The 13,144-nt window shown below is 40.7% G+C and overlaps 1 protein-coding gene across 1 annotated transcript in view; it reads right to left on the bottom strand.

Annotated features, from left to right (window-relative positions):
- ERICH6B (glutamate rich 6B) overlaps positions 1-13,144 on the bottom strand; it is a 29,175-nt gene that overhangs the window by 2,050 nt on the left and 13,981 nt on the right. The window contains exons 6-12 of the mRNA XM_063304368.1: positions 11,968-12,078; positions 10,484-10,638; positions 9,718-9,782; positions 9,360-9,487; positions 5,190-5,277; positions 4,603-4,756; positions 3,076-3,304 (exon numbers count right to left, since the gene is read on the bottom strand). Coding sequence (XP_063160438.1) covers positions 3,076-3,304; positions 4,603-4,756; positions 5,190-5,277; positions 9,360-9,487; positions 9,718-9,782; positions 10,484-10,638; positions 11,968-12,078 — 930 coding nt within the window. The remainder of the gene's footprint in view (positions 1-3,075; positions 3,305-4,602; positions 4,757-5,189; positions 5,278-9,359; positions 9,488-9,717; positions 9,783-10,483; positions 10,639-11,967; positions 12,079-13,144) is intronic.

Here is a 13,144-nt window from a genome sequence, read left to right as displayed (position 1 = left end):
GCAATTTGGTCCCTAGTTCCTCTGCCTTTTCTAAACCCAGCGTGTACATCTGGTAATTCTCGCTCCATGAATTGCTGAAGTCTACCTTGCAGGATCTTGAGCATTGCCTTACTGGCATGTGAAATGAGTGCCACTGTTCGATAGTTTGAACATTCTTTAGTGTTTCCCTTTTTTGGTATGGGGATGTAAGTTGATTTTTTCCAGTCTGATGGCCATTCTTGTGTTTTCCAAATTTGCTGGCATATAGCATGCATTACCTTGACAGCATCATCTTGCAAGATTTTGAACAGTTCAGCTGGGATGCCGTCGTCTCCTGCTGCCTTGTTATTAGCAATGCTTCTTAAGGCCCACTCAACCTCACTCTTCAGGATGTCTGGCTCTAGCTCACTGACCACACCGTCAAAGCTATCCCCAATATTGTTATCCTTCCTATACAGGTTTTCCGTATATTCTTGCCACCTTTTTCTTGATCTCTTCTTCTTCTGTTAGGTCCTTGCCATCTTTGTTTTTGATCATACCCATTTTGGCCTGGAATTTACCTCTGATGTTTCTAATTTTCTGGAAGAGGTCTCTTGTCCTTCCAATTCTATTGTCTTCTTCCACTTCCGCCATTGCTTGTTTAAAAATAATTCCTTATCTCTTCTGGCTAACCTCTGGAATTTTGTATTTAATTGGGCATATCTCCCCCTATCACTGTTGCCTTTTGCTTTCCTTCTTTCTTGGGCTACTTCTAGTGTCTCAGCAGACAGCCATTTTGCCTTCTTGCTTTTCTCTTTCTTTGGGATGTATTTTGTTGCCGCCTCCTGAACAATGTTGCGAACTTCTGTCCATAGTTCTTCCAGACCCTATCTACTAAGTCCAGTCCCTTAAATCTGTTCTTCACCTCCACTGCATATTCCTTAGGAATATTAGTGAGCTCATATCTAGCTGATCTGTGGGTCTTCCCTAATCTCTTTAGTCTGATCCTAAATTGTGCAAGAAGTTCGTGATCTGAACTACAGTCAGCTCCAGGTCTTGTTTTTACCGACTGTATAGATGTCCGCCACCTTTGGCTGCAAAGGATGTAGTCAATCTGATTTCGGGGTTGTCCATCTGGTGAAGTCCATGTATAAAGCCGTCTCTTAGGTTGTTGGAAGAGAGTGTTTGTTATGCAGAGTGAGTTGTCTTGGCAAAATTCTATCAGCCTATGTCCTGCTTCGTTTTGTTCTCCCAGGCCATACTTACCTGTAATTCCAGGTGTCATTTGACTGCCCACCTTAGCATTCCAGTCTCCTGTGATGAAAATAACGTCTCTTTTAGGTGTGTTGTCCAGTAGGTGCTGCAGATCCTCATAGAACTGCTCTACTTCAGCTTCTTCAGCATTTGTGGTTGGGGCGTATATTTGGATCACTGTGATGTTAGATGGCTTGCCCTGAATTCGAATTGAGATCATTCTATCGTTTTTTGGATTGTATCCAAGCACTGCTTTAGCCACTTTACGATTAATTATGAAGGCTACTCCATTTCTTCTGTGGTCCTCTTGTCCACAGTAGTAGATCTGGTGGTCATTTGATGTGAAGTGGCCCATTCCAGTCCATTTCAGTTCACTGATGCCCAAAATGTCTATCTTTAATCTTGACATCTCACCAATAACCACATCCAATTTGCCCTGGCTCATAGATCTTACATTCCAGGTTCCAATGGCGTGTTGATCCTTAGAACATCGGATTCGCAGTTCACCACCAGCACCGTCGGCCGCTAGCCGTCCTTTCGGCTTTGAGCTAGCTGCGTCGTCATGTCTGGGGCTAGTTGAGTTCATCCTCTGTTCCTCCCCAGTAGCATTTTGACCATCTTCCGACCTGGGGGTCTCATCTTCCGATGGTATACCGACATATCTCTGGTTGTACTGATCCATTTAGTTTTCACGGCAAGAATACTGGGGTGGGTTGCCATTACCTTCCCCAGGGATCGCATTTAGTCTGACCTCTCTGTCATGACCTTCCCGTCTTGGGTGGCCCTTCACGGTTTAGCTCATGGCATCATTGAGGTGCTCAAGCTCCAGCACCATGACAAGGTAACGATCCTTTGCTGAAGAAATATAATTATAGTGATTAAAAGAAGTGTGACAAAAGAAGAAAACAAATCAACAGAAAAAGAGCCATATAATAAGTACACATAACTGATGGAGTTTTTAAAGGTTAATAAAAGAACTCCAAGCAGCTAACAACAATCTTGCAAAGTAGAAGCGTGAACCAAAACTTGCACATTAAGCTTAATTACGTTCAGAAAATAATTCAGTCTGCACACAGTAGTTAGATGAAGAGAAAAAAAAAAGGTAGCTTACATTTATTCAGTAGATCTGGATACAAGTAGCTTCATAGTAGAAAGCACTTAATCATCACTGGTTCTTTGTAGACACTCTCTATGTGGAATAGAAATGTCTGTGTGCAAGCGAGATGAAAGGGACGAGAGCCGCATTCTGCAGCACCTCCTGCTTGCAGGTGTGCCCAAGAGGTAATGGAGTTTGTTAATCCCCAAACCCAAGAAGAGGGAGGAGGTGGAAATCAGGTGACCCATGTGACATCCCACAAGCACAATAGAGATGTGTTTACTAGAAAGACCCCCTTATGCTTATGAGACAACGCTGAGTTGACCCCTGATAGTTCCAACAATAACAAGATAGAATTAATTTAGTTCTTAAGTTCATCCCAGAATGTATCTTTTTGAAGAGCTTATTCTACAAACAATAACCCATAAATGAAACAAGGCCTTTCTCAATACCACCTTATGAAAGACAGCCTTCTGATATAAAGAAACATTCAAAAATACTTCTTCCCATTTCCAATAGGAAGGAAAGAAAATTTTTCTCATGATTTTGCTCAGCCTCCTTCATAGGAGTTATAACTGCCTTGTCATATTATGAGCAAGCTACCCCTACTCTCTTACTATGCAGACCAATATCTGCCAATCTTACCCACTTTTTAGATCTCCATGTATAAGTAATGATTGATTTTAGTTAATGATAAAGACATTTTGCTCCTCATTCTTCCAAAATAAGTCATGTGCCCATGGACAAAAAAGGCCACCAGCACTTACTTTTAGCCGTGCACCAACGTTCAGATGGAGACAATCATGGTGCTTCGTAAATGTAAGGAAAATCTGATCTTGGGCTTTAATTTTAACCTGGATATAAACATTTAGTTGAATATAGATGGGCTGGAAAGGAGGCATGTGAACATGGCACCCGTAGTCCCACCAATTCCAGTATTTCTGCCGGTGTCCATTCTTATCAAAGGAAGAGCCAGTGCAAAGGTCCAACTTTAACCTACAGCAAAGAACAAAATTAAAACTTACTGAAATTTTTTGGATTTCTAGTGGGGAAAGGATATATGCAACAGCAAAATTTCTCAGGTTAGAATAACTTCAGACCTATTGGTCTCATGGTCTGTGAACATTTTCAGCCCTTTGTTGGCTTAATTGTTGGGCTGTCAAATCCTTAGCCTTCTTTTATGATGATATTAAAAGCAATAAAATATCTACTCAAGGTACCTTATTCCCCTAGTGTATGCTTTATTTGACAAGGTCCAAGAAGCTTACTGTATGTGTTGTAATGTTAGTAGTCAAGAGACTTTCATTTGAATATTTGCAAATGAAGTATTTCAGTGTAACCCATGTCAAAGAGATGTTGTCAGAATGAGAACAAGAGAAGGATTTACATAACTGTCTGTGCTGAGACAATTGTCCTTGAAATCTCATTAGAGATAAATAATATTTAAAAAGTCACATGTGCTCTAATAATGTGAATCCATCTTCTCAGTTTCATTGTGCACATGATAGATGTACCACCAAGGATCAAATGGTGATTCAGCATGTGCTTTTATTTAGTCAGTCTGTCATTATTTATTGAGAGCCAGTTTGGTGTAGGTTAAGGCACCAGGCTAGAAACCAGGTTGAGTTCTAGTCCTGCCTTAGGCACAAAGCCAGCTAGGTGACCTTGGGCCAGTCACTCCCTCTCAGCCCTAGGAAGGAGGCAATGGCAAACCCCTTCTGAAAAACCTTACGAGGAAAATTCCAGGCAGTCACCAGGAGTTGTGTTAGGCTGATGTTAAGAGTGATTGTGCCCTGCAGGCAACAGCTCTGGCTATGGTAAGTGTCATTCTAGAGTCCTCATCTAACTGAAGATGATGGGCATAAAACTCATCTGTCACCCTGAGTAAAAAAAGGTGCTACGCTTGATTCTTACTGTGGGATGTAGTGTTTGGTTTCTGCCAGACATAACAACCCTCACTTTAGCAAGAAAGTTCCACTTTTGACTCATCTGTCTATAGACTATTCCTCCAGAAGCCTAGAGTATCACCAGGCAGTTTTTAACTTGAGACAGGCACCCATGTTCTTCTTAGTGAAGCCTGGCTTTCACATTGCTATTCCAGGAATCCCATTTTTATCCAGTGCTTTTCTGATGGTGGAATCAACCAAGGGAAGCCTGCAGATCCCTAGATTGGCCCTAATCTAGGCCCTAATTTTTGGACTTCTTATATATAAAAATTACTCTGTAAACATTTTCCATCATACTATTACAACTACCCTGTAAAATGTAGGTTGTGACAACTACCCTTTACTTACCTAAGCTTTCCATTTTGTTGGTAACATGCTGCACAGCCCTGATTTGTGAACAACGCCCGAAGTTCATGGGACTTGCTGTCATTAAGGATGAAGTACGTGAACTGAATCTCTCTCATATAAGTAATGAGGATAGCAATACGGCCTGATGGGTAATTGATTAAGAGCTAAGGAAAGATATTTTTATATAGAGTGCTAGATATATTAAGTTTATCTCAGTAGCCTGGTCTTCTCTTTATTGACAAAACTATGCCTGATTATACTAAAATTTCCAGTTTAATGGAAGAGCTCAGCAGCAAATACAGAAATGGACAATTTTTAGAGAAGTACCTGGAAAAGGAGGTAGAATCCACTGTCATTCTGCCTCTCTATCCACCAAGCCAGGGGTGCATCTCAAAACCCAGAGGCCATCGTAGAGATAAACCAAGGATTCCCTTCCCCACCCAACAAGGCTTACCAGGCGTCCCTAGGCTTTTACATCACTCAGATTCCATATGGCTCTTATTTTTCAGAGAGAAAGGAATCTTGAGCTAATACATCTCCAAACCATTCATTCTTGTTTCTCTAAAGGGTGTGTATTGGTGGATATTAAACTTGGCCCGTTCCATCTGGAAAAAGAAGGAAGAATATCTTTCCATTGTGATAATATCGTTTCACAGGCTTGAAAGGATGGCAAAGCTGAGGAAGAAAGCAGAAGAAAAGAGGGAAGGCAGCAGTCCTTCTGAAACATGGCACACCCATTTGATCATATGACCTCACTAGTACCAACCTGCTGTACAGCCACTAAAATGAAAGGGAGCTTTTAAGATGGCCTTGAGCCAGAATGTTTGGGGGTGGGGATTGTCTTCAGCTTCCAATTTATTTTGTCTTAGATATGATTCTTTTTAATTTGTAAACTGCACAGAGTAACTTGTGAGTTGGGCATCCATACAAGTTGAATAAATACAATAAGCAATATTTTAAACAATAAATAAACTTCAGCAAACAGATATTTAGGGTGAAAATAAGGGAGCTGTTTAACAAATAAAGATATGGAGAAAGAGGTTCTCTGGAATTAATCATAGTTACCTAATAACTAGTAAGAATAAATTACACAAAAACAAGAATAAATTATATGGAAACCTTTATTAATAGTATTAATAATTAATAGAAAACAAGAATAAATTATATGAAAACATTCATTAATAGTAAACACAAAGATTCTTTCTTATTTGCTTACAGATAAACAAATAACTATACAATTTCCTTGTCTATGCTGTTTAAACATAGGTTCTCCTAAGTTCTGTTCATGCCAAGTTTCTGGCAGAAAAATATTCATTTGGTTAATGAGCAGAGAAAGTGATCAAGATTTCAGACAAGAGGAAGTAAGAAAGAATTGACTTGATACGTGAAAGAAAGAGGTATGAGGTTAACTCCCTTCCTAAGGGAGGCAGAGTTACAGGTCTTCAAAACAAACAAAGGCTGTCTTTTGGTTGAGTCTGATTTCCAAACCTGGCATGGGGTGCTTTGTGTCTCTGAACTCATCTGTGTTCAAAGCCTATGCAACTTTTTGAACTTTTATTTTGTTAGATTGATATCCCACCTTTCATTTAGAAAATGAAGGCAATGTACATAATGCTCCCTCCTCCCATTTTCCCCTACAACAACCCCATAAGATACGTTGGGTTGAGAGAGACTGGCCCAAGGTCACCTAGTGAGCTTCCATGGCTAAGGGTAGACTTGAACCTGGGTCCTCCAGCACCAGTCACATAGCTTTGGACATATAGTTGAAAAACCCAGTGCGTCAATTGGAAAAGACAAAGCATTGCCCAGCATCAAAAAGAAGGATTTTAAAAATAACATACATTTTGGTGCTTAGGAAAGACAGGAGAAGGGAGAGGTTTGGATTCAGGAATCAGCTGGACAAGACTCAAGTCAGGGTGGTTCTTGCAACTGGTTTCCTCATCTGCAGTGTTTTGGATGGGTAAAAAAAATGCAGGGGGGAGGGAGATTCAGTGTCTTCAGTTCTGGTGACACTCTCTTCAAAAAAGAAACCAGTGATCTATATTGCTTCCAAAATGACATCCCATTCTCATTCATGCTAAAGTGTCCTTCAATTTTATAAACAAGCAAATTTCTATTCCTTTTCCATCCCAAAGCTCTTTCCTATTTTTATTTCATAACAGCACTGAAAAGGGGAGCTTACTCAATCATCCCCACTGTCTATCTGCTCTTCCTGCAGATTCTCTTCCAATACTCAGTAAAAATCTTTCCATTACTTAAACCTGTTTTTCTGTGTCCTGCATTCTAGGTGACAGAGAAAAGTCCTTGGCAATATCCTGTGTGTCATTTCATTCATATCCCCTCCTCAGTCTTCCTTCTCAGTTCTAAACCCGTTAGTCCCTTCAATCTCTCTTCAGAAGACGTGCTTTCTAGCTCTTCACTGCCTTATCTCCACACCTATCCCAGTTTATCTGCACAGGTTCTTAATGTGTGATGGCCAGAACAAGACACAATACCCAGGGGGAATCTGACAAATGCAGAATTAAAGCAAAGCTCATAATTGAGAACCTCTATTTTTGTTGATGCAGACAAAAATTGCATTTGCTTTCATTTTGTAGCTATAGCATGATATTAACTCATATTCAAACTGACATGTATTTTACTGTGATCACGGATCAATAATGAAAAAACAAATAAAAATAACACAACATACAAAAATAACACAACGTACAATAGTATATCAATACTATTGATATACACAAGGGAATCGGTAACCGTCAAGATCAGCAGAGCAAGGCATGCGGAAGGAACTCATTCTCACAAGATCAGCATAAACCAGTCGAAAACCAGACTAGTTCTTTACCAGATCAAAGACAGTCAGAAAGAGGTGGAGACAGGCTTCAAGCCAGTTATGCTGCATGGATGGGAGAAAGAGACACAAGAATTTAAACTGTGACTTCTCTATGGATAGGGCACGCATTTGAAACATAAGCAGTTCCTGGAACTCTTTTGCGATGACTTCATTAGCTTTTCTACAATAAATCTGCTTATCAGAAGTTCCTGTCTCTTGAATGACTGTTGCACCTCTTTCGAGTCCAGCTTGTGGAGGGAAGTTTGATACCTTTTATTGTACTTACACCTGATGTTATGAGAGCCAGTTTGGTGCAGTGGTTAAGGCATGAGGCTAGAAACCGGGAAACCGTGAGTTCTACTCCCATCTGAGGCACAAAGCCTGCTGGTGACCTTGGGCCAGTCACTCCCTCTCAGCCCTAGGAAGCAGGCAATGGCAAACCACTTCTGAAAAACCTTGCCAAGAAAATTCCAGGCAGTCTCCAGGAGTCAAAAACTGTCTTGAAGGCACACACAAAAAAAGGTCTGATGTTAAGAGTGATTGTACCCTGCAGGCGACAGATTTGGCTATGATAAGTGTTATTCTAGAGTCCTCGTCTGACAGAAGATGATGCACATAAAACGTATTTGTCACCCTGAGTGAGAACAGGTGCTTAAGAGAGTCTCTATAGAGATCATAACCGTTGGGGCCAAACCAAGAAATGATGCTGAGTCAGTGTATTCCAACTCTAGTTCTTTATTGTCCCAGCCGAATAGACAGAATCTTGCCAGACTAAAGCTATCCTAACTGACCTACGGGGAAATAACCCAGGAGACTCTAGGGCGGGGCTACTCTACCTTTCTTTGTCTCTCTGCCAAGGCTTTCCACACTGCGAGTCCTCTTATCTCCCTGGAATGCGGTCTCTCTTTCCTGAGAACCAGCAGCAGCTTCGAAATCCATCACATCAACATATTCAAACAGGAGCTAACGACTCAACAACATCCCCTCCAAGTTTCTGAAGGGATGACCCATAAAAATAAAGTAATGTAAACAATGTAAACATTAATTCTCTCAGGATGTTGTGCATTTCAAATATTAAATTATGAATTTCTGAAACTATCTAGAACATTTTTGTTACATTTCTGGATCTTTTAGGGTAGCATGTTTATTCAGTCCAGAAGTCTCCCATTTAAAAAAGGAAATGAAAAAGGCAGCTCTCTTTTAAGAGGAAGACAGGTCCAAATGTTGCAAAATCTATTAGATTTGAGCAGGAGAAGGAAGTGCTTCCATTAGGACAAGGAGAGGACTACCATACCTGAATGCCAAAATCTGGATGACCACTAGATAGTAGTAGAGTTCTTCTAGTGGTCTTCTGAGTTCTTGCAGCCCAAATCTGGAAATGGTAGACTAGGGTGTAGGACTTCTCTTTCTTTTTGCTTACCTGGTTGCCATGGAAGGGACACATCACTTGCACCAGAGGTCTGCAATGATCTTTTGCAGAAGCCTTTTGGAAGTGGAGGTCCACCTAAACTTTGGCCAAGGGATGTTATCAGCTCACACCTGGATTAGCTAAATGAGTCTGAGAGAGCCCAGGTTCTTAGTCCTTTATGAAAGGAGCCAGGTTCAAATCCATCCTCAGCCACAGAGTCTCCCTGGGTGACTCTGTCTCAGCACAACCTCTGTCACAGGGTTATTGTTGTGGGTAAAAATTGGAGGAGGAAATTCTATCTATGCTACCCTGAGCTCCTGGGAGGAAAGGCTTGATAGAAATCAATCAAATACATTAAAAAACTGCAGGTCGCTGTGTGTCGGAGAAAGAATATGGCACTTTATTTTTCTATTGACCCCAAAGAAAAGGTAATGAGTACAAACTTCTTAAATGAGTTCCCACTCTTGTTCATGAGTACGAGGGCACTAAAAAGGGTCACTGTATAGTAGATCGACTCACCTTTAATTGCTCTGCTTTGAACTCCAGATCAATCTCCAGTAGCTCTTTGGGACTTGGATACTGCTTCTCTGGGACAGTCATTGCTGGTTTGGGTGGATAGTCTGATAATCTGAAACTAATTTTGGTGCCTGAATATTGGGAAGAGAAGATTAAATAGTTTGGAACTTCAGTATGGTAAGGACCATAGGATTTGTCTCTTTTATCAAAGTGAAAAAGGAAGGAAATATGTGTTCTCGCTTTTGAGCTTGTACTTCTGGAGATGCGGAGGGCGGGAAGGGAGGCATCATTTGGAGAAATGAACAGGTGACGGAAGAGCAGGATGGGATGGGTTCTGGATTAACACAAGGCTTATACTCACTTGCGCCAAGTTTTATATATTGCTTAAATATCTCCCTGTAATTCTCAAAGCCTTGTTCTTGTAGTCTAGGAGAAAAATACTTGAAAATAAATGATCAGTAGGCAAACTAAGATATTTTACACCATAAAACCACATGGGCAATGTTTCATCAGGAAAAGCAATTGAAGAATATATGGATGAGAAGGACAGTTAAGACTCTAAATTACAGACAGGCAAATTTCCTTGGGCCTCATTGTGACCCTTCCCCATCCGACTTTATCTGAAGTGTCTTTTCATTCAGTGGAAATCTGGTACATTGCCAGAACTGGACTGCAATTAATCTGGATGTCTACTGATCTTCCTTGAATTTGCAGCCCTGATCTGATAACAGTAATGAAATAAAGAACATGCTTTAGTTAAATAAATCATTCCCAGGGATACTCTGCTTCTTACATAGACAATTCTTACATTGTCAAACTTAAATATGGCCACACCCAGTGCTTCATTTGGAATTGGGTCCACTTGACAAAGGTATGGTAAGAAAATAATACTCTGGTAGGAAAAAATACTTTGCAGGGAATGGTGGAAACTGAGTATTAGACGTGGACTGCAAAAATCTAGTTGACCACTAGTCAACTAGATTTTTGCAGTCCACGTCTAATACTCAGTTTCCACCATTCCCTGCAAAGTATTTTTTCCTACCAGAGTATTATTTTCTTACCATACCTTTGTCAAGTGGACCCAATTCAAGTAGGAGACTGAGACTTTCAACTTGAACATTACTTACTCTTCCACCAGCATATGTTTAATCTTGGTCTCCATCACTGTTTGTTGCAGTGGGGGATGGAGATGAGGATGGATGTCAATTTCACTTTCTGGGGTCTCCATAAGTTCCTGTATCACCTGCTGGAAAACTTCTTTATATGTCCTGCAACACAGAAACTGCAAAGGACCCCAGTGTTCAGATGAGGGACAGCCACTGCTGACCCTCCTTAGGACTGGCATTTTCTTTTCAGTATTTAATAATCTCTAGGAAAGAATATGCGTGCTTTGTGTCCTGGTACTGCTCATGGGCATCTCCTGATTTTTTTCCCCTAAAATGGGAAAACATTTGATTTTCCAAATGGCTGATTGGAGGACATTCTCAGCTTGGTCAGGATGAGCAAATCTGCCTTTCCACTGTGGCTGAGACAGGGGCAATGTCCTAACTAGCTGCTTTCCGCCTAGATTTTCTACACTGCTCATGGTATTATCCTGGACCACAGCCTTCCTGGTCCTGGATTTGTCTAGATGTCTTGATCTTACTCTTCACGGTCTCTCCAGGTATTCCTGGTCAAGAGTCCAAATGAAGCCACTAATATTTACTTACTTACTTACTTAAGAGATTTACATATGGCCTTCATCCAATGAACTCTAGGCAATATATAGATACCAATATACAGAGGCAAAAATAAGGATCAGTAATTTTGACTCAGCTCTGCTCACTCTTTCTAAAGCTACTAAACAGATAACATCTGCTGCTACCTCCTTTATTGTTCAGCTTAGTTACAGAAATATTCGTGTGTAACTATCAGCAAGTGCCTTATAAGCAGATTTTAAATCTAAGGAATCAATATACGTCGAAGGTAAAGACTGTTTACTGATTTTATCTGTGGGTGATATGGTTCTTACCCTGTCTAAAATAGCATAGGTTTCTTCGTATATAAAGGAGGAACTTCAAGCTTTTGTGAAAGGATAAGATTTTATGATTAATTTTTAAAAGTCAGTCATTTTGCACTGACATTCCTCCTAAACTGCAAAACGTTATACCTACTATTATAGACATCTCTATTTCTCTGAGTCCTTATGCCATATGGCAGTATAAAAATGTAGTTAATAAATATTCCAAATTCAGATGCCTTAAATGCTTAGGAATATGCACACCCACTATTTTTAAAAACTTGTTCGACGTTAATTGTGGCAATAGGCGGCATGTTACATAGAGATATGCAAATATGAATTTCCATCCAAGGAATGAAAACTGCACAATTCTTCTGTTAGGCGAAACTGCATCTACTACCCCTAGTGGTCAACAGGTGTGTAAGTTTTGAAAGCCAAAGGTCTTTTCCAACAATAATGACTGTGTGGGGAAGGTTCATACCATTAACAATTGATGGCGTTACAATTTTACAGTTTTATCTACAGTTTCATCAGGAAAAAAAGCAATTAGTTTGCCAGGAAATCACAATCATTGGACTGTTTGGCAGATTAAATATTTAGAAAGATACATACAAGATCCATTTTTTCTGGTTTCCCCTCCAGTTCCTCTGGCCTTGGTAAAGGCCTCAAGCGAGTGGTACAAAACTCACAGTGACCGATGGAGCACAGATCAGTGGAAAGATCCTCAAAGAAACAAGGCATTGATTTTTTTTCTTCAGGTTTAATTAGCAGCGTGAAAAGTTTTGTATGTAAACCTGATTATACATAGCTCATCCAGTATAACAAACTGCTTCTACATTCATGAAAACAATTGTTTTCATATAACAATAACCTTGTATTTGCAGCTGGATAGAAAAACAGTGGACGTTGTGAATAGGATTTCTTTTTAGTTATGATGGTGTGGATGAGTACAGAGAGGACCTTGGAGAAAACATGCAGCGACCATTAGTAAAACATGAAGTTATTCCTGGAAAACAGGAGACGGTGAGAAAGAAACTGAAGATTGCCCCTCCTTGACCCTCTTTGGTGTAAGTGGAAGTGGAGGGGACACATTGTCAGGCATTCAAGACTGATGTCAGCCCTTCAAGATAGGCCAGGTCAGGAAACGGATATTACAAGAAATACTAGAATTCTACTTTATCAACATACAGTAGGCTATAATAACAGGTTCTTACAGTAACTATTGATACCTCAAAGGCACGTGGAGAAAGGAGCTGGTGAATCAGTGCTTCGGAGCACTGCTTTTATTTATTTATTTGTTTGTTTGTTTGTTTGTATTTCAAATTTCATCACTGCCCATCTCACACGAAGCAGCCTAATGCCTGAGACTTGCCTTACAAAGCACAGTGGGGTTCAGGCTTTATGTGGGCCTGTTCCTCTCCTCTCCTTGGCCACAGCCATCCCAAAAATGTCCACAGAGGGTAGCGACCTGGGACCAGAGAGGAGGGGGCACGCAGGTATCTCCATACGACAGCCAATAGGTGTGTAGACTGTACCTGGACTGAATTAAAGCGTGGCAGAAAAACTGCATGGCTGGGCTCATGCTGGCAGAAAACACCACTTTTGAAGTGGCGCAGGAAGGCATGATTGCAGACTCCTTCCGTGGCAGACGGGGCACACTACGAGGGGTGTCTCCTGTTCAAGACTTCTCAATGAGACTGCTGAGCAGTGCCTGCCCACAATCAGCTGGTATTTGCAGAAGACCCCTAAGAATTGAGAATCTCTCAGTTTCGCCAAGAGACCCACTGGG

Source organism: Candoia aspera, chromosome 5 (assembly GCF_035149785.1).
Source record: "Candoia aspera isolate rCanAsp1 chromosome 5, rCanAsp1.hap2, whole genome shotgun sequence".
Lineage (NCBI taxonomy): Eukaryota > Metazoa > Chordata > Lepidosauria > Squamata > Boidae > Candoia > Candoia aspera.
Note: the sequence above shows the minus strand (reverse complement) of the source record. Positions and strands in the feature narration are given on the sequence as shown.